At 47.2% G+C, this 20364-nt stretch overlaps 1 protein-coding gene across 1 annotated transcript in view; it reads left to right on the forward strand.

Moving 5' to 3' along the window:
- GRHL1 (grainyhead like transcription factor 1) overlaps positions 1-8866 on the forward strand; it is a 61928-nt gene extending 53062 nt beyond the window's left edge. The window contains exons 14-16 of the mRNA XM_074988949.1: positions 696-781; positions 4580-4644; positions 7306-8866. Of these exons, the coding sequence (XP_074845050.1) occupies positions 696-781; positions 4580-4644; positions 7306-7420 (266 nt within the window). The 3' untranslated portion in view covers positions 7421-8866. The remainder of the gene's footprint in view (positions 1-695; positions 782-4579; positions 4645-7305) is intronic.
- Positions 8867-20364: the final 11498 nt, after the last annotated feature.

Consider the following 20364-nt stretch of genomic DNA (forward strand, 5'->3'; position numbering starts at 1 on the left):
TGTACTTCTTTGTAGGATTCCTTTTTGGGTTTTAGATCATTCAAAACCTCCTGGTTAAGCCAGGGTGGTCTTTTGACACATTTGTTATCTTTGCTACCAGTGGAATATTTTGCTTTTGCACCCTTAAAAATATCTATTTTGAAAAACTGCCAACTGTCTTCAGTTTGCCTGTTTATTAATAAGTATTACTGAACAATAGCTAGGAGATAAAATGGGGAAGGTAAGAGGTGGAGAAAATACAAGTGCATGAAACTAAAGATGGGGGAATGGCAACTCAGCATGAGTAACTGTACTGGTATCTGCTGCATGATTTTATTTAACTGTGTTTCATGGCAGGTGGAAAACACAGGTGATAGTTAAAAGACAGGGTTCTGTGTTCTGCTTGTTCACCTAGTCTGACTTCTCTAAAAGCATTTCTAGTGTAGCCTTTTATCTCATTAACAAATGAAGATGAAGGCAGGCTAGTTTCAAAGGCAAAGGTGTTTAGCACCTGAACTTAGGCCACTTTTGCATATCTTGTGCTTGTCACTCTTTCAACAAGTGAATAAAAAGTGGATTTTTGATTTACCTTAGTTTGTGTGCAAGGCTTTGCAGCATTATGTTGGTGTGTTAATCTGTGCTTTCACAACACTCACTTTTGCCTCATCCGCTGAGAACAAATTAGCATTAAAGCGCACTCTCTGGTTTGTATTCAGTGTTGCTGTATGTCCGAAAGGAGACAGAAGAAGTCTTTGATGCACTTATGCTGAAGACACCATCTCTGAAAGGTCTAATGGAAGCTGTAAGTATCAGGGTCATTCATGAATCCTTGTCTAGTCTGAAGCTGAGTGTGACACCTGATTCCCTAGTGCTAGACACTGAATACTAAGAGCATGGCTTAGTTTGCATCATTGCCACAAGTTGGTTCATCTAACTATTTCTGTTGCTCCCAGTGAAATTGTTCCCCACCTAAGTGACCTTTAAGAAAGGGCGAGAATGCTGCAGTTAACTCCTCAGCTTCTATTTAAAGCTGATTTTGGAACAAATAGAGTAAGCAGAGAGAGCTGTTAATGGGTGCCCTGCGTGCTATGGCAGGCTTCACTCACTAGGGATTTGGTGAGGTCAGCTGAGGCTCCAGTGAGTTTGGTGGTGGTTCCAGGTACGTTCTAGATAGTGATCTTTCAGTTAAAATAGCTGGAGTCTAGAAACTTCAATCATTCTTGTTCAAAATCTGAATTCTTATGTAAAGCAAAATAGATCCAGGGAATCTCCACATAAGAAAGTGGAGGAAGCATTTGGCTTACGTTTTCAGGTAACTAATGATTTTTACAGCCTCCACGTTTGTGTGTCCAACTTTGAGACACTTTGAAAGGGCTTGATTTCTGAAGAGTGAGTGCTTGAGAAAAATGAGGAGTGATTTAGGTGTCTCAGGCTGGCTGTCCCAAAATGCTGAGGCACCCAAAATCACTTGTCATTTGAGAATATACACTTCCATTTTATTTTTCATGCAGATCCTCTCTTCACAGAGCTGCAGAAGATGCTTTTATAGACTTCCCCCCACCATTGGTATAAAAATTAATCAGCAGGGTCCTACTTTGTGGTGACTTTCATATTTGAGGGTAACATTTTAATTAGTTGCTGAAATGGTTTCTTGAGCATGTTCAAGTGACTTAGTGTTATGTTACTTTGCTTTGTTTTCCTTTGAAGCCTAGCAAATTGTATCCTCCTTACCGGGGCAATTTTAATGCCAGGTATCGGGTGTTTTTGAACAGAGCTACAGCAAAGTACCTATTTTTTGCAATGAAAAAAGTGCTTTTTCAAAAATTCTTCCATAATAAAAAATGGATGAAGGAATTTTGCTTTATCTTTATATGGACATGCTCACATGTATATTCAAAAATAAAAAAAGTCTTTGGTCTGAGGCCAAGCTTGGGAAAAAAACGAACATTTCAGGAAGTTGTGAGCAGGTGAAAACAGGGAGGTTGGAATGGAAATCGCTGTGTGCTCTCAACTGTAGCTCTTGCTACTGGCTACTGCTGCAATGGTGTGATTTAAGCTGTGTCTACTACATAGTGCCCAGTATGGATTACAAGGATATGAATTGCTGAGCACCCAAATATTTTGTGCTCCAAGTGAGCTCTGTAAATGCTACTGGTAAAAACTCAAAAGGTCCCTGACTTCGTTCACCAGGTGAAGTACCTTCTTAGTTTGCACTGCCAGCATTCCCACGGAGTAGTAAAAGCCCGACATTTTGGTGCACTCTGCATTCGCATCCCTGTAGTCTGACAAAGTGGGTCCTTGCCCATGACAGCTTATGCTCCAATAAATCTGTTTGTCTATAAGGTGACACAGGGCTTCTCGTTTTTACGGATCCAGACCAATATGGCTACCCCGCTGATACTTAGCCCTGTAGTCTGTACTCTGGTGTAGTGTGAACACCATTCCTCCATGGCAAAATATCACCCCCTCCTCCTGTTGCCTGCTGGGGAGAAGGCAGAGTGCAGACATTAGCTTCGGGGAGCACTTGTTGGACTTAGAGTGAATACTGAAATGGTTGGTCATTTGATTTTGGTTGGTGGTTTTTTGTCCAACCAGTTCCTCCTTAAGGCTTAAAGGTTTTAGGATGGTATAAGTGATAGTACTCATTATCCTCAGGAGCCAAAATCCATTCCCTAATCTGAGATTCTCCCATGGCTGTTGTGGTTTGCACTTACGATGTATTACAAAGCACTTTGGGGAGGAAAGGCAAAGGTGGAGTTATTGACCCAGTTATATGGTTGTAGCATGTTCCACCGAAGCCCCTGATGTAGGTGCATGCAGACTGTCTGCATTAGAACAGATCTAAACCTGGGAACCCTCCACCTGTTAGTACTTAATACAAGCTGACCGCTATCAGTGCAAGGTTAGAACAAAAACGCAACTGTGTAGATAAAGCAGCTTGCCAAAGTAAGTTAGATGTAAGGCAATAACAGCTTTGTTCTGTTTTTATGGAGGCTTATGTAATGAGGTGACTGCTGCACTGCTGGGTCCTTTTTTTTTTTAAAATACTGAGCTTGTTTCTCAAGTTTGTCGGGTATTTGCGGTCGACTTCTTTTCTTGGCAAAGCATGTAGGTTCCTCACCTTATTGCTTCTGGGAGGTGGGAGCCATAGCATGTCCTGCCCTCTCCCCAGGAGCCCGCTCTTCTAGCACATGCCCATCTGTTCTGAAACCAAAGTTCACACTCACATGATGCTAGACTGGTTGGGGTGCCCAGTCCCTTTCCTTTCTGCTGAAGAAGAGCTGTGCTGGATTTTGCTGGTGAGCTGGGAATTTTGTGCAAACCATATATGAAAAGCAGTTCAACTGCCAGTGTTCTCTCTTGAGTGCAGAGAGGGCCATATTAGCATCCCTGTGGATGGCAGAAATCCACCAATGCAGAAAAATACAATTTGCATTTTTACAGCAAGTCCTTTTAGTTTTCACATTTTGTGGAAAAATTAAAAACATATTAACTAAATTTTGCACTGAAAGTACAACCAGCGTCTAGTGAGTGCTCACAACCACCCCTTCCTGGCGTTGATTTTTTTGAATGGGCTTTAAATTTGTATAGCTCGCCATACTCCAATAAACTGCTTCCAGTGTACAGAGGTTATTAATGGATTATGAGGGCTCATGGTTTAATGCATCTCAAATTTCATGTCAGCCTCCGGATGTGAATGGGTAAAGTTGTGAAAAGATGCGGACAACTTTAAAATCAACCCTAAAAGTCATGTCACTGTGTCTGGTATGGACAGATTTCACCATGGTAATGTGCTGTGGGCTGAAGAATTACATTGGGAGGCAAACAGTATGTGGAACACAGGGAAAGCACTATACACACATGGAATGAAGAGAAATGAACACAAAGGTCTCAAGCAGCAGGTCCTCAACAAGAGTAAAGAAACAATGCATTGTGACTGGATCTTTCCAGCATTTTACAACTGTAAATATGTTGATAAAACATTGTGATCAGTGGAAACCTATGCCTGTTGGGCATAGGGAAACCAACGCTGAGCGTTTCGTTTTTTTCACAAGCACACATTTTCATGTTTTCTTAAATTGAAGTTTTGTTTTAAATCATAGAAAACTGGGATCCCCGGTGGTCGATGCCAGTTTTTATTGAGGCCTGTTCTGCTCTATAAAAAACCACTATGTTGTGGAATTCGGTTACCGTTGAATGGAGACAGTCATGGTTAAAACAAGAGTCAGTTATCATGGAAGTCAGAGGGTTTGTTGAGGGCATAGTCCGTTGGCAGATGAGAGCACTTATATTGAATTACTTATATATGGATGTTTCAAAAATTTTGGCCAGAAACTTCAAAGTGAAAATAAGAAAATGAGCCATTGCATTCCTAGCCCAATTAACCCACTAATGAACTGTAAATCCCAGTGATTAAAAAATTGGCATGTCCCGCTGATTGGGCTACATTTTTAGGAATGTCAGTGTCATTCTTGAAGGTACGGGTTTTGTTTTGGTTTACATCATTGTATCAGTAGTAGTAGGATTCTGAGTAAAAGTGACATACAGAGTACAGGCTCCCTGACGTAGGGACTGTTTTATCTTTCTTGTTATGTTCTAGATATCTGACAAGTATGATGTTCCTTTCGATAAAATTGGAAAAATCTTCAAGAAATGTAAGAAAGGGTGAGTATGTTGACAGCAATTTTTCATCTACGTCTACGGCAATTTTCAAAGAAAGGGTGACTTCCTGTGTTTGGTGTCAGGCCTTTAGATAACACGTTGGAAGCCCTGCCCATGTGCTCCTGTTGTGCACAACACAGATGCTTAATCTGCTCCAAAATTCATAGATTCCAAGGCCTGTCAGGACCATTGTGATCATCTAGTCCTACCTCCGGCATAACACAGGCCACAAGACTTCCCTGACTTAATTCCTGTTTGAATTACAGCGTCTCTCTAAAGGAAACACAACAGTCTTGATTTTAAAATGGCTGTTGATGGAGAATCCACAACTCTGCTTGTTTCCTTCACTGTTTTTAAAAAGCAAACAAACCTACACTTTATTTCTACTCTGGATTTGTCTAGTTTCAGTCTTCAGACACTGGATCTTGTCTATACCTGCGCCAGATTGCAGTGCTCTCTATCAGCAGATTTCTGTTCTGTGTAGGTATTTACAGGCTGTGATCACTCATTCCCTACCCTTGGAGCCCTGTGCAGTGCAGATGTCTACCCAGGGATGCAGGTGACCATGGATAGACATCTGTATCCACTGATCTGCAGGGCTTGACTCTCAAACGTATTCTTCTCAGCCCCACTGACCCCAGACAGGTGAGACTGTGGGTGGTACAGCTGCTGTAGGAAGGATCTGCCAGTCCTTGCTCTTGGGAGTGATGGCACCATGCTCCTCTTCATTGGCCACAGAGTCTCTTGGGAGTAGAGGCCTGTGGATCAATATATACCAATGTCCATCCACCGATACATGCCTCCACAGGCAGATGTGTATCTGCACAGGGCTCTGCCTTTCTTCTTAAGCTATATCCATTGAGCTCCGTGAGCACTTCACTAAAAGGCTAAGGCTCGGTTTCCAACCTTTCGGTCACTCGTGTGTCTGTTCTATGGATCCTCTCCAATTTTTGTCCTTTTTCTTGAGTTGTGCACACACAAACTAGACACAGTAGTCAGTCCTTTAAATGTGCACGGCTTTGGAAAGTGCTGTGAAGAACTGTTCTGGTCTGCGTTGAGGTATCACAGCAGGACTGTCTGAGAAAGCTGTGACTTAAGTCTTGTGCTTGGCTAGCAAAACCATCTCTTAAGGCAGTCCAAAGACCATCTCAGCAAAAAGCAACTGGTCTGATATGTCCTGATTACAGCAATTGAATGGCCATCCCCATTGTATGTGATAAAACACAGAGGTGTCAGGTTGTGTACAGTGGTGGTGTATCTGTGTTAACTGGCCCTTCACCTTGAATGGTCCCTTGAAATGTGTGTTCACTACTTACGCTAAACAGCCTGTTCCTGCATGTGTTTAGCTGTGACCGTTGGGGTGTGTCTGTACAGCAAAGGAAAACCTGCAGCTGGCTTGGGCTGTGGGGCTTTGTCATTGCCAGGTGGACCTCCTGGGTTTGGACTGGACCCTGAGAACTGGCACTCTCCCACCCTACAGGGTCCCGGAGTTGTGGGCTCAAGCGAAAGTCCGGATAGCAGCATAGCAGTGAAACAGCCCTGCAGCCTGAGTTGGCTGGTGTGGGCCATCCATGGGTGTGTAATTTCTGGGTGAACATACCCTCTGAAAATCTTTCCTAGGCCTGAAGAAGGGCTCTCTGTGTCTGGAAAGGTTGTCTGCCTCCCCACCAGACGCTGCCAGCAAGCAAGATGACTTCAGCCACCTTCTCTGTATTTGTTAGGTGTCCCACTGAATCAGTTCAGAGCTTTGTGAATTGTCCGTGTGGCTTGAAACTGATTCTGTTTCAGAAAGATTGGATCAGGAGTGCTGTGCTGGGAAAGATTTTCCTGGTCTAGGAAAACCTTCTGGGTGTGTGTGTGTGTGTGTGTGTGTGTGTGTGTGTGTGTTAAAAAAAAACAACACCTGTTCGTCTGTGGGACACACACAACCTTTGACGGTCTGAAAAAGTACAGAGAGAGAGAATAGCCACCTGAGAACAGCCAAGAGCCTGACTGTTATGGCACCTGCTTGGGGTGCCTGCAGCATCCTGCTTCAGAGCAGGGATTTGTACCTGGGTCTGCTGCATCCCAGCTGAGTGCCTTATCCACCAGGCAATGCTGGGCTGGGGCGTGTCTCAGTCTTTCCTGTTGGAGCTGTTCCACTTTTGTATGAATAAGTCTACACTGGGCCAGAAAGCAAGAAACTTGTTCACTAGGCTAGTGCTTGGGGCACTCACCTGCAGGGCAAGACCCCCAGTGCAAGGCCCTGCGCCAGTGAATGTTTATTTAAACAAAGAGGAATCAAACAGGGTCTTGGAGCTGGTTCTTCCAGGTGTCTTGCATCCAGGTGAGTGTCAGAAACAGGAGTGTGTATGAGGTGCTCACTGTCTTCCCCCCCCACTCTGTTTGTCATTTCTGAGATCGTTCTCCCTCCCTTTCCCATCAGCTGGTCTTGCAGCTCTTTCAGATCCTAGATGACACTTTCTAAGTGGCTACAAGCCAAAGCAGCAACCTTTGAAACAGGTTAGTTCAATTAAACCAGGGCAAGGGATGAGGGGTAGCAGAGATCCCAAGTTATTTCTGGGCAGTCTAAGTGTTCTCTTCAGCATCAAATGAACAATAATTAATGTATTTCTGTTAACTTCTGTACCTTCAACTACAATTCTTACCAGTCTGATTTCTTAGAATCCTGGTCAACATGGATGACAACATTGTGAAGCACTATTCCAATGAAGACACCTTCCAGCTACAGATTGAAGAAGCTGGAGGAACTTACAAGCTCACTCTCACTGAGATCTAAAGCCAAAGCCATTGAACCTCTGTGGATTTTATATGAAGATCTCAGATGAACATTTTTCTGTACTTTTGTCAGCTGGGTAAAACACTAATTACTTTCTCTAGAAGAAACCCAATGGGTTGAGTTCTCGCAGGGATTGGAACAGTGTTTAACAAGGTTAATACAGTCACGTTTCTGTTCTTCCCAAAGGACAAAATAATACTCCTTAACTCAGTGCACTTGAAACGAATGAACAAAGATATCAGGAACTAAATAATATTTACATACAAAACATTAGCAAATGGAGAGAGGGAGAGAAGGTGGGAAATGTGGCCCTTTATAGTGGTGACACTTAATTTCTATTTATCAAGAGAATGTTCATTTGCGCCTATCAGCTGATAGTGTCTTATTGAGCTGCTCTCTGCTGGATTCAGCTGCACACCTCCCCCTGATGCTAATGGGAGCTGCAGGCAGGTATGGGAGACTAGCCTTGATAATGTTTACTGCTGAACGGGACATGTTGCTAAAATCACTTGTGTAACTTTTGGGGGAATGTAAAACTGTCTGTCTTGCTCATGAAGAGCTTGCCTAAGTTACTGTGTGAACTCCATTTGCCATGAAGCTTTATTGTATATAAGTGCAATATATTTTTGAAGGTTTGTAAATGTGTACATACGAGTCATATATAATATATATAAAAACTATGGTGTTTCTGTCTGCACAATGAAGATATGCAATGAAGCCTCCCTAAAGGATATCATATACTAGCAGTTTATTTAAAACCCTAGTATGCTCCAAGCCTGAGTGCACATTGTACATCCACAGCACAACCAGAGCTGACTTGGTTGAAGAGGATTTTCCTAAGCAGAATGAAGGGTGCGTACTGTGTGGCAGACCCCTCTGTGCAGTGAGGGTGGTGGGTTGGGTGTGGGTTGTATGCTACCAAATCAGGTTCTATAGTAGCTGTTCCTCATATTCTGTGCCTGTTGAGAGATTTGTGTAGTCTCCGTCTTGGAGCTGAGAGCTTGTGCTTCCAGGGCCACAGCTGCCCCCTTGGGTTTGTGAAGAAATTTTCCCCGTGGACAGTCTATTCTGTAGATGCCTCTTAAGGCTTTCTTGCACCTTCTGAATCCAGAGTTGACTGCTGTCAGGGACGAGACCCTGGGCTAGATGGGCCCGTAGGCTGCTCCAGTCTGGCCATTGCTATGACCCGGAGAACTTGGGCGTGCAGGCACATACCTAAGCATCTAGAGGCTCAAGCCTGAGCCACCAGCAGGGCCCTGTAGCACAATGCTCACAGCCCAAGAAGGGGTGGCAGGCTGGAAAGCACTGTGCACAGCATCTGCCATGAAGTGTCACGCATCTAGCTGTGAGCAGAGAAACTGAGCAGTGGCAGCCAGAGACCAAAACACTTAATAGTTAACATTTAAAATTGCTGCTGTGCATTGTACCTTAGCATTTCCTCTGACTGTTTCCCATCTGCTTTGCACCAGGCCTCTCTCTCCCCATTCCTTCTCGGTGAGGGCAGGGACAAAGATTTGCTGACCTACTGAGCTCTCCAGGTTCTCCATGCCAGGTGAACATTTCTCCATACAGGTTTTTCAGCAAAGGCTGTGCACTTTGGCAGACTGCAGAGAGCCTGTAGGACTGATCCCTGACAGAGAAACATACATGTAATGCAGGGAGCAGCAACCTTTCCGAGGCAGAGTGCTGAAATTTGACCTTTTGACCTCTATGTACGGTGGGAGTGCAGATGATACTTTTTTAAAGTCACTAATAGTTCTGTTTACAACAGCTTAATTAATAAATAAGTTCAGATGCAGAGTGTTACCATTTAGGTGGTGGTTAGTAGCATTAGCTGGTCTTTTGTTAATCCACAGGCAACATGGCTTGGAGCAAGCTCCCGGCCACAAGGAGGATGGGGTGGTGGGCCTCAGTTCCTGCCTCACATGCTGATGAAAATCAGCTCCCGTACCACTCCTGGCACCTGTGCCGGGGTTGCTGACCCTCAATGTAATGCCATGGGCCTACTGATGAGACTGCACCCACTCTGTGAGTTCTCCTCAGAATATCCTAGTTTTAAGGGAAAAAACAAATCTCCTGTACCCCAAGTTTCTGTGAATCTAATGCAATTTGGGCTTCGTTCATGAACTCATGGAGAAAATGTTACTGTGGCAAGGGAATTCTTATACACTCATGTAGAAATACAAATATATTCTTTTTTTATTGGAAGTGGATGTTTTATTACAGAAAATCAGTCTAGGACTAGGGCAGTAGATTTAGATCGTTCGTTAATGTAGACATGACAAGAAGTTGGTTCTCAACACTAATATTTTAATGAATTATGCAATTTAAATTGGGGTGGTTTTCCACTATGAAATACTCTGGGAGATGGGTCTTATAGCAATAGAACTATTGTATGTTTTATGAAACTCAATTTTTGGTCTTGCCTGCTGTTTTTTAATTGTATAATTTGAAGATTGTATTTTAAACCAAAGCTATTAAATTTTATATGTCCATTTCTAATTGAGTTTTTTCCAATTAACAAATTTTAGCCTCCCTTCTGGGAAGACAGAAAAGCAATTTTAAAACAAAAATAAAACCCAACCTTGTCTCCTCATTTCTCTGCAAGATCTCCGACCCCTAAGAAGGTCTCTTGGGTTGCCTCTCCTCCTAGCAAACACCAAAACTGGATTAATATAATTCATTAATGGGTTTCAACACAAATAGGTCACTTGAGAGAGTTTGTGTGTGGATGCACACATGCACATTTTTACTGTTAAGGAAAAGGATCGCCCATGGCTCCACTGAAGTTGATGGCAAAACTCCCATGGGTTTCAATAGAGCCAGGATTTCACCCATTGTTCTTCTGGCTGTGGAGTTCTGCTCTAACTAATACTGTAGTTCTTTAACTGTACTGCAAAGTTCAGAAAATGTCTTTCAGATTAGTCTCTTCATACATGAAACATTTTCTGAACCCTCAGCCTGTCCCTGCCCACAATATGCACTTTTTTAAAAAACGTAAAGAGCTGCTCTATCATAAGCCTCAATTTGCATAGCTTGATTGCACTCTGCTGAACACCACTGGCCCATTGCAGTTCAGTACTTCTGCAAGTGTATTTGTGTGTGGCTGAAGACTTAATGGCAAAGTAGCCTCACCAGAACCGTAGGCCCTCCCAGTCATGGCTCACCTTGCTTCTAGCTGGAACTGGGTACCATTGGCTTTCCCAAGGAGTTGACAGGTGCTTGTGCGGAGTTACAGTTCCATAGGTGATGGAGTGGGGGAGGAGAATATATTCAACTTAAATTCTGGGGAGAGGTAGACCTCTCCTTAGCCATAGAAGAGGTACAATACAGACCATGGCAGCACATGCTCCCCCACCTTGGCTTGCCCCACTTCTCCACCTGTTGCAACTCAGCTGATTTTAATCATGAGAGAGCCAATGGGGTGGCTTTTCTGACACCAGCACCTGTCCCCCAGCAAGTGCTAAACTATCCCAAGCTGTTGGGGTCAATACAACCTGAGTTTTGGACAAGGGGAAGTGAAAAGACAAAGGCTCTGTAACCCACAAGCACTCACCCCCAACAAGCCACTTCTCCAGTTTCTCTTCCTAGCAGGCACTTACCCTGTCCCCTGTGTGTCTGCCACTGTTAACTCAGAATTACCTTCCTGTATATTTCCTCCCAGTACTGCTGCAGTGAAGGCTCTTTGTAACGAACACTCCTCTCTCCCCCAGTGCAATAGTTGGAGGGCCTTGTGCGATTATAGTCCCTCTCGGGCTGGGGTTAAAAGATTACTAATTTCTGTAATAGGTACCCACTGCTCTGCTGTTGGTGCTTCCGTAACTCAGGGAGGCAGCTGCTTTTTTTCCTCTGGTCCTTGTTCATGTGTTTGGAAGACATTTTATATTTTTACAGACAGAACCCTTCTTCCCCAAGGTTACCAGCCTGAGCACAGCCTTAGCTGGATTGGAACTCAGCCTTTTCTTCTAATCCAATGCCCAGCAGCTTTTATCACCTCATGGCATGCTTCAGCACTCATAATTTCATGGCACAACCAAAATATATAACCCACCCCCCTGCTCTAAAACCAAAGCTGCTGCCACTGCCCCAGAGCCACCGCTGCCACCACATGCTTCTCCCCCAAGCAGTGGGGTGCTTGTGCAGAGTGGCAAACAGCACTCCCAGGGTGCGGCTCTGAGGCACGCTATGCCTCTTCTTGGCACATCAGTGTGCCAGGGCACACTGGTTGACACATGCTGTCCTAAGGGAAAGGAGGCTCCTGCTCACACAGGGCTCCCATGGGGATTGGGGAAGAGCAGCATAGATGGCAGAATATCTCTGCTACAGCCCTAGTCTGTAGCACTTGTTCCCTGTCCCTGGTGTGCTGCATTCTGGGGTGTGTTAAGAACCCATGATGAGTGTGTTTGAGCATGCTGGGGGCTGCAGCCATGACAGCTGGCACCTTCCTCCCTATGTGCCAATTTCCATTGGTTCAGTTGCAAACCAGACCTTCAGCGTGGCAAAGGGACTGGTCTGCCTGCAGTGATTTGCCCAGTTTGTGAAGACTGAAATTTCAATTGGTATTGCGGGGGAGGGGAGACTGTTCAGTTCAGGGGACTGCAAATAGATGTAGAGCCTTTCACTAAGGTGGCTGGATAAAATTTGGCTCTGGTGGAAATGTCCAAAACCTATCACTGGATGGGCTTTCAGCCTGTGTGAAGTAAATGTGATGTTGGGGCCCATAAAGAACCAGGCCAACCTTGGTTGGATCTGTTGACAGGCCAGCTCCTGTGAGAGTGTTATGGCAAAGCTGGTGCTGCTGGGGCTTGGGGGCTTTTTGTGTGTGTGTCCTGGGGGCTTTTTTGTGTGTGTGTGTGTGTGTGTGTGTGTGTGATTTCATTCACCAAAGATGTCAGTGTGGCACTTTTCCAGCACAGATGTTTGTGTGCTCTCTCGCACACCCTTATGGGAAACAAAAGTTGTGTGGGGAGGGGGGCATGTAATTCTTTTATCCACAAAGGAGAGGCATGATGGAGCTATTGTGAAAGTAAATCAACTCCCAGAGGTTCAGCCAGCCTACAACTAGACCTCTGTCATCTCTTGGAGACCGGAGCTTGCATTTTATAACAGGACTGACCTGCTTTGAATTCAATATGAAATCTGAAGTTTGTGGCCGTGTCTACACTAGCCAAAAACTTCGAAATGGCCGTGCAAATGGCCATTTCGAAGTTTACTAATGAAGCGCTGAAATACATATTCAGCGCCTCATTAGCATGTGGGCGGCCGCGGCACTTTGAAATTGACGCAGCTTGTCAGACGGGGCTCCTTTTCGAAAGGACCTCGACAACTTCAAAGTCCCCTTATTCCTATGAGCAGATGGGAATAAGGAGACTTCAAAGTAGGCAGGGTCCTTTCGAAAAGGAGCCCCGTCTGGATGAGCCGCACGGCGGCGAACCACGTCAATTTCGAAGTGCCGCGGCCGCCCGCGTGCTAATGAGGCGCTGAATATGTATTTCAGTGCTTCATTAGTAAACTTCAAAATGGCCATTTGCATGGCTATTTCGAAGTTTTTGGCTAGTGTAGATGTAGTCTATATGTGTCCCAAAGTTGCCAGGCTCTTGCCAGGAAGGTCACAGTGACAGCTCTTTCCCTGGCCTGGTCATTAGATGTATCATTATGGAGCAGTGAAAACTATTCTGGGGCTTTTTAAATTTTATTTCTGAGGGTTTAAGTATTTGCATTCAGCATTTTTTGTGGTTTCTTGTTTGTATAGAGATCTGTTTCCATTATCCAATTGATTTATTTGGCTGGACACGTGCTCTGGGACACGCTCAACTGATTCAGCTTCGTTTATTTTGCAATAAATAAAATGTGCCCATGGCCCAATCTTTGGGTGTATGTACAAATATACAAAAGAAAACAACCCAGTGACCAGTGTCAACTGGACTGAACTCCAATATGCCTCCCCTATCACCAGTCGTCTTGATGACAGCCTAAATAAATAGCTGAGCCCTGCTCTGCCCTGTAAGTCAGTGAACTTAGCTTTTTGTGAAAAACAAACAAACCCCCAAACACAAAATACTCTGGAGTAGACGGCACTGCTGTGCAGTGATGCCAGAATGGGGGAATCGGGGCTTGTAGCCCTCCCAGGTCTCAAGGCGAACTCTGCTCTTTCCCCTCCCCCCCAGGTTCATGCCAGCTCCCCACAGCTGCTGAATGGGTTGTAGTAGGGCAGGTCTGTGGCTCGGAGGCTCCACCCCCAGCTAGAGTCAGGTTGAGGTAAGAACTGCATTGTGTGGGCAGCTGTGGAGAGCATGGGGCCTTCCACCTACTCCAGGTAGGGGGCAGGGGCACTGGCAGGGGGCTGTTTTTGACTCCACTCTGGCACAGCCTAGTACCCCAGGAGGAGCAGCCTCCATGGCCCCACCCCAGCTTCTGAGAGGCCTTGGGGAAAGATGGGCGCACGGGCCCCGCTTCTGAGAATGCTGCAGTGTCCTTGCTGCCATGGTGTGACAGAAGGACAAGGCAGTCTGCCAGGGATCCAGGACCCAAATCACTGGGAGCTTATGTATCTAGCTTTGCACTGGAAGCCAGTGCTGGTTTTAACCGGCAGGGGCTAATGGACGATCAGGGACTATATCTGGAGCGTACTCAGCACAGGTGGGGATGTGCCCTACCATGTGTCCAACAGTCAGTCAGCTCTCCTGGTAGCAACCAGTCCTGCACGACACGCTGAGCTGACTGAGGCATCTGACTCTATTCATTTCAACAGTGTTGCAGCCACTTGTGCCAATGGTAATTCTAGTCCCATAGCGTATAAAGGCCAGCGAATGCCATGCACACTGGAGAGCTGCAGTAGGGAGTGCTGGTATTCCCAGTGCTCGCAGCTAGAATGCCCCATGGAGAAGGGAGGTGTTCAGACTTCTTGGTGAGGAGGGCCCTGGGCCATGCGCACGGTCCCCAAGAGGTCGTTCCAAGGAGATGGTGTGAGGGGAAAGAAGGTGCAAGGCGGGAATGGCTGGAGACACAGGGAGAAGTCAGCCAAAAGAAACTGACAGCGCCTGTCCAGCACTCCTGCAGCAGCTAGCCAGGAGAGTTACTCAGTTGTTTGCCCCCTTGGGATTTGTAGTAGCACCCTAGTCTGCAGCAGGCTCTGGGTGGCTCCCCTCTTTGTCACCACAGAGCTGGGAGTGCTTCTGTGGGTGCTGGTGTGAGCCCAGCTCTGCACATGGACAGTGTTGGGTTTCTCCCAGCAATGGGCCACCTTTAGTGTTACTCTTTTGAAAAAAGAACTGCACGGATTTTGCAAACCTTAATAAATGAAATCCAGTGGAGCACTTTGGAAGCCAGGGGTGTTTCTAGGCTCCCTATTGCTTAACTTTCCTTTAATGGCACTAACAGGGCTTTGTGCTGATGTGTTGGATAACATCTCACAGCTGAAGTTCTCTAGAGTGGACTGGCGCATAATCCCCATTTTGCAGGTGAGCAACTGGGCGAGCTTGAAGTAGAATCCAGGTGTCCTGATTCCCAGCCCTCTGCTCAAACTCAGCCCCCACGTACACGCTTGTTCACAGTTCCAGCCAGGGAACAGGAAATGGGCCAATTATCCCTGGGGAAGGAGGACCGAGTTAGACATGCTGTTCCAAAGCCCCTGTCATGCCCAAGGTAAGGTTGTTGTTCTGAGACCAAAGGTAAGTCATTAAACCCTAATGAGGACAAATGCTGCAAAAGCCATTGCCTGTTTTATTAGCCCTCCTGTCACCAGATTTATCAGGAGTTTGGTTTATTTCCCCCTGTGGGATGCCACCACCTGTGTTGCTGCCCTTCAGCTTTGTCAACAGCCAGCTGCATTGGAGGCACTGTATGAGCACGGGCCTGAAAAGAGAGAGAGCCCCTCCAGCACACCCAGCTCCTTGTCTGGAGTGATTCAAAGACCGAATGTGTTTAACGTATTGTGGTTTCAGCCAAACATTGCCGAGCTTTGTGCCACATTGGAGCTGGCCCCTGGCTGGAGCTGTTCCTGCTTTCAGGCACTGGGTTGTGCTGGTTGTGCTCTGGAGGACAGCCAGGTAGCTGAGAGGGCTGCTGGCTGCCACCCTGCTTGGTCCTGTGGCAGGCGTGTGGTCCGGGCTTGGAAGGGGGGCACGAATGGACTGGCTGGCTGCCCGCTGTTAGGGGTGAAAACATGATGCAGAGTTGGTTGGCCATGAGTGGGTGTGTGACACAGCTGTGACGTGGTTTCCTTCCCTTTCGTCGTCCCCGTCGCCTCTTCTCTGGCAGAGTCTTGGTTGCCCTGGTTTGCTCTGCTGCTTTGACTGCTGAGATCTGATGAGAGGAAAAAAACCAATCAAGTGATCCAAGAACTGCGTATGGAGCCTCTTGTGTGTGTATTTAACTACCTCCTTGGAACTAGTGCTGTCACTGCTCCTGTCCTCGCACTGCTGCTGTGTGCCACTACCCAGCTCCTCCCTGCCTCTCTGCTCACTGCTGGCTCTTCCCCCGCATCCCTGGGGACTTTGACCTCTCCGCTGGGGAGCACGCTTGGAGCGTGGTTCCTCTCACAGATCTACCTGTTCAGCTCGCTGCCTTGGATCAACTCCAGAGCTCACGGCAAGAGCCACTCCCTCAACCTGCCTTTGGCAGTAGGGCAGACGGGCAGGGAGAGAAGCAAGCCCATGGTCTTAATGGTAGCCCTGGCTCTCCCCTCCCGACTGTCACTACACCCAGACTCCAAACTCTGCAGAGCTGGGAGCCTGTATCTTCCATGCTACAAAGCCCACTGTGGATAAATAATATATAGTAACGGTCTCTCTCTCTCTCTCTCTCTCATGCAGATTCTCTCTCTCAGGGCAGGTCTACACGACAGAGGAAGGCCGAATTCAGGTACACAGTTCCAGCTGCCTTAATTATGTAGCTACTGTCTGTTCCTTAATTCGTGCTTGTGTGCTGTCTCCACTAAGAGAGGTCCGTGGGAGCCTGCACTCCTGTCACTGTCCCTGACTTCTAATGGGGCAGGAGTACCATGGTGATGGGGGCACCCTGTAAATTAAATTTAGCTCTTCCCCACTAGGCACGCTCAATCGAGCTCCGCAAGAGCAGCCACAGCAGGGTCAATCTGCCCTGTAGTGTCGATGTTCCCTCCGCTCCGTTCTGACCTGGAGGGCTGTTTATCACTGGCAATGTCACTCAGTTCCGGATAACTTTCTCAAAGGCTGGCCCTAGGCACGCCCAGAAGGATACGGGAGCCCTTCTGCAAGAGAAGGCACTGATGAGCTGTAGAGGCCAAAGGGCACACACATAAGTCCATACATGGCCTACTGTGCTTGTTGCAAAGAGCAGATGAGCCCGTTACAGGATCTGTAGCTTGCAGCTGTCTCTTTCGGTGAACCTATAGCAAGCTATACCTTTAGCTCTATCGGTCCGCAGTTCCATCTGCCGTGTTGGTCAAGACGGTGTCCCTTTTCTTGTGCATGCTAGTCCATGGGCACATCACGAGAGGGTGCACCTTTAGGGAGTCCCTTACTGCAATGTGTGTGTCTAGGGGTGCTGCGCCCGGCTCATGCACAGGAGGTTGATTCAGGTTGTCAGTGCCAGTTTGGGTGCTTGGGTGACCATATTTTCCTGTGTGGAATACAGTGAGTCTGGTAAAATTACTAATAATTTAAATAATTAAAAAGTAGTGAGATCAATGGCAATCGATTGGAACAATGACAAAAAAACATTCAAATTACCATCACATTGAGTGAGCCACTGTTAGAAAGCAATATTGTGTCATTGGATTCTGTTTACCCTAGTATCTTTAAGGCTTTAGGGTTCACATGGGGAGAGGTCACACACACTCTCTCTCTCTCTCTCTCTCTCTCTCTCTCTGTGCTTTCCACCCTCCATGCCTGGCTGGGTCCCCAGGATCAACCCACCTCTCCTAGTACCTGATGCCCCCCACAAGGCAATATCTGGGGAAGCACACAAGTCACATACTCCCCACCCCAGATTTCTGCGTGGGTTCACACCACAGCATGGCCAGCAGCAGCTTCTTGGCCCTGTGTGGGAAGGGACAGGAACAACTTCCAGTCACAAGGTGTTGGGGGTGGGGGCGGTGAAGGGATCGCCAGCCCACATCTTTGCAGGGCTCATTTCTCCCCTGCTCTGCTGTGGCTGGAAACAGCTTGTCCCTTCTTGCCTCCATAATGCCAAAAGGCAGCTAACACCTGCAGGCTGCAGCCAGCCACTGACATGACGCAATCACTTCCTGTCCCCGGCTACAGCACAAGCAGGAAGGGGTTAAGCCCTAAGGCTACGTTGTGCCCCAGGGCCTGGGGAATCTGACTGCAGCAGTTCCTGTGACGCTAGCTACAAAGATGGCTCAGCAGGGGAGGGTGCCTAGGGGATGGAGCAGTCCCATGTCCCCTGGGGAGAAGGAAATGGGATGGGTGAAGAGGGTGCTTATGCCCGTGCCCATGGGGCTCCTGCGGAGTCTGCAGAACTGGGGCACAAACAGGCTAGCAATGGCTTCCCCTCCTCAACCCCCTACTCCAGAGTGTAGCTGACGCGTGGCAAGGCTTTGCGGGCCTGGCTCGTGCAGGGGCTGTGCCCCAGGCCAGAGGCAGTGGGGGAAGGAAGGAGCCACTAGTCAGCCTGTTGATGAGCTGAGCACCCTGACCAGGGTCTGGTTCTCCATGGAGTGCTGGGAGTGGGATGATATGGAGGGTAGTGGTGGTGAAGGGGCAAAGCAGGGGGAGGCCAGTGAAAGGGGGAGAATGCAAAAGGCTGACAGGTGGACAGCAGGGGTGACATGTAACCAGCCGCTGCCTGGCGCCAGCCCACATTCAGAGCAAGCAAGAGCAAGTGTTTCAGGGACTCGCACCCGATCCCTCCTCTCTGGGAAGCGCAGGTCCCTGGGGCATCCGGCCCTGCCGAGCTCTGCACTATGAACAACAGTCAAGACTGTTGGGGTCTGGCCCCACTACTCACTCGGCCCTAAATGTCTTTGGCATGTGTGCTAAGATCCTCAACTATAAAATACGGCAATAGGACCTAGTGTCTGGAGTCAATATAGCAGCCCCTCTACTTACAGCAATGTGTCCCAATGGCCAGAGTCAATAAACATGGCTACTTCTGAGTACCATGCAGCCTATTGGCTCGTGGGAGAAGTGAAGCACACCCTAGGAGTTTGTGGTGCCCATGGTACAAGCACTCAGACCCTCTCTGCTCTTCCAAGTGCAAGTCCAAGCCCATGGTCCTGGCAGTGCCAGGAGTGCTCCCCATCAAGTTAGTGGAGATCCTTCCAGAACATGTTAACTGGTTCCTCCATTCACTCACCCGAGAAAAGTCAAAGTCCCCTGGGCTGCCTCCCACCCTCTCGCCTACAGCAGGACTCCACGTTCCCCTGACTCTCTGGGCCTTTCCTGCTAGAACAGTTCCTTCTCCAGGCTTACCAGGCAGCCTGGAGCCCATGTGCAGCTCTGCATGTTTTGGCTCTGTAGTCAAGGCCTGCAGCCATTCCCTGTTAAAAGCCTAGGTTCCTTGTCCTTCAGCGTCCTGCCCAGAACTGAAATGGGCTGCTTCCTTTTATACTCTGCCCCCAGGATGCACAGAGGGGTGGACATGCCGTTGCCTGCAAAGCACAGTTAACCTTTTTGGGTTGATGCCTATCACAATTCCACAAAGGCCTGGGGAAAGCTTGGTACTGTGGAAATACATTTACAATATGCCAAGGCGAGATGCACCCATTTATTACAGGAGATCATCGGTGCCCACTCCATGGGTGCTTTGGGCTGGACAAGGATAGTGACACTGGAAAGCAAAGTTTGAAGCTTGGAAGCAGGAACCAGTAAAAAGGAGAACGCAACTGGGCTGTGGAACCTGGGGCTGAGAAAAGACAGAACTGGGACAGGGCAGAAGAGGTCAAGGTTGGGTGGAACCAGTCACAAGAGTCTGAGGTGTTAGAACACACTCCACTCCAGGGAATAGACCCAAAATTCGTTACTTTCAATCGGTACATACCTAACTCAACTGTTTAATGACATCTTCCACCTCCAACGAGCATGCCGCTCTCTGTGTTTGCATTGGACCTGGGTTGCCTGTAGATAGGAAGCTTTCGGGGCAAAGGAAATAGCATGCGTTAAAATAGTGGAATGTCATGCGGCCATAGCTCAATACTCAACAACTATGTTACAAGTGCCCTATTAAGATTGCAACATCAAGTACTCAAAAATTAGGCAATGAGAGAATTAAGGTTATCTGTGCATTTAGCTGCTTTTGAAATGTTAGCTCTTGTCTACATTGGGTCTTTTTCAGCTACACAGATGCCACTGGCTTGGTACAGCCTTTTAGTAGGTGCATTTCATTAGCATCAGATATTTTTTTATACCAGTGCAGCTCATCAGCACTTCACAATAGCTTTGCACTGGTGCAGCTACACTGGTGCAGAAAAATCAAAGACAAAACTCAAGGATTGAGCAAGAAAGAAAGAATGCAGCTCTAATCAATGGTGTTCCCAGGCAGTATTTGGTAGGAGGTTGGTGGCAGGGCAGTGGTCAGGAGGTTATTCCAAATATAGTCGGGGTACTAATGAAGCCTTCCATGAAGCCTCTAGACCCAAGCCTGGCTAAAGGAGTGGGGGTTGATCAGATGAGTGTTGATGCTCTGATCGTGAAACAACAGTACACATGAAATCTGATGCTGGTACCACTAAATGATGAAAGATGCTGGCTCAGACGTTGCCTGGATAAACAAGGTCTGTGGCACCAATCGAGCGATTGGGATTGGGTCAATAAGTTGGCTACCAATTGGAATGTGAACATCTGAACACTGTGGGTGAATGGAAAGTTAGAGCTGCTTCGAAAGAAGATGGAGAGATACCGATGCAATGTACTTGAACTGTCGGCGATGCGCTGGACGGCATCGGGAGAGATGTGCAGTTGCAAAGTCATTTGGTCAGGGAATGAAACGAAGCATGAGGCAGG

This window comes from Carettochelys insculpta, chromosome 3, assembly GCF_033958435.1.
Source record: "Carettochelys insculpta isolate YL-2023 chromosome 3, ASM3395843v1, whole genome shotgun sequence".
NCBI classification, from domain to species: domain Eukaryota; kingdom Metazoa; phylum Chordata; order Testudines; family Carettochelyidae; genus Carettochelys; species Carettochelys insculpta.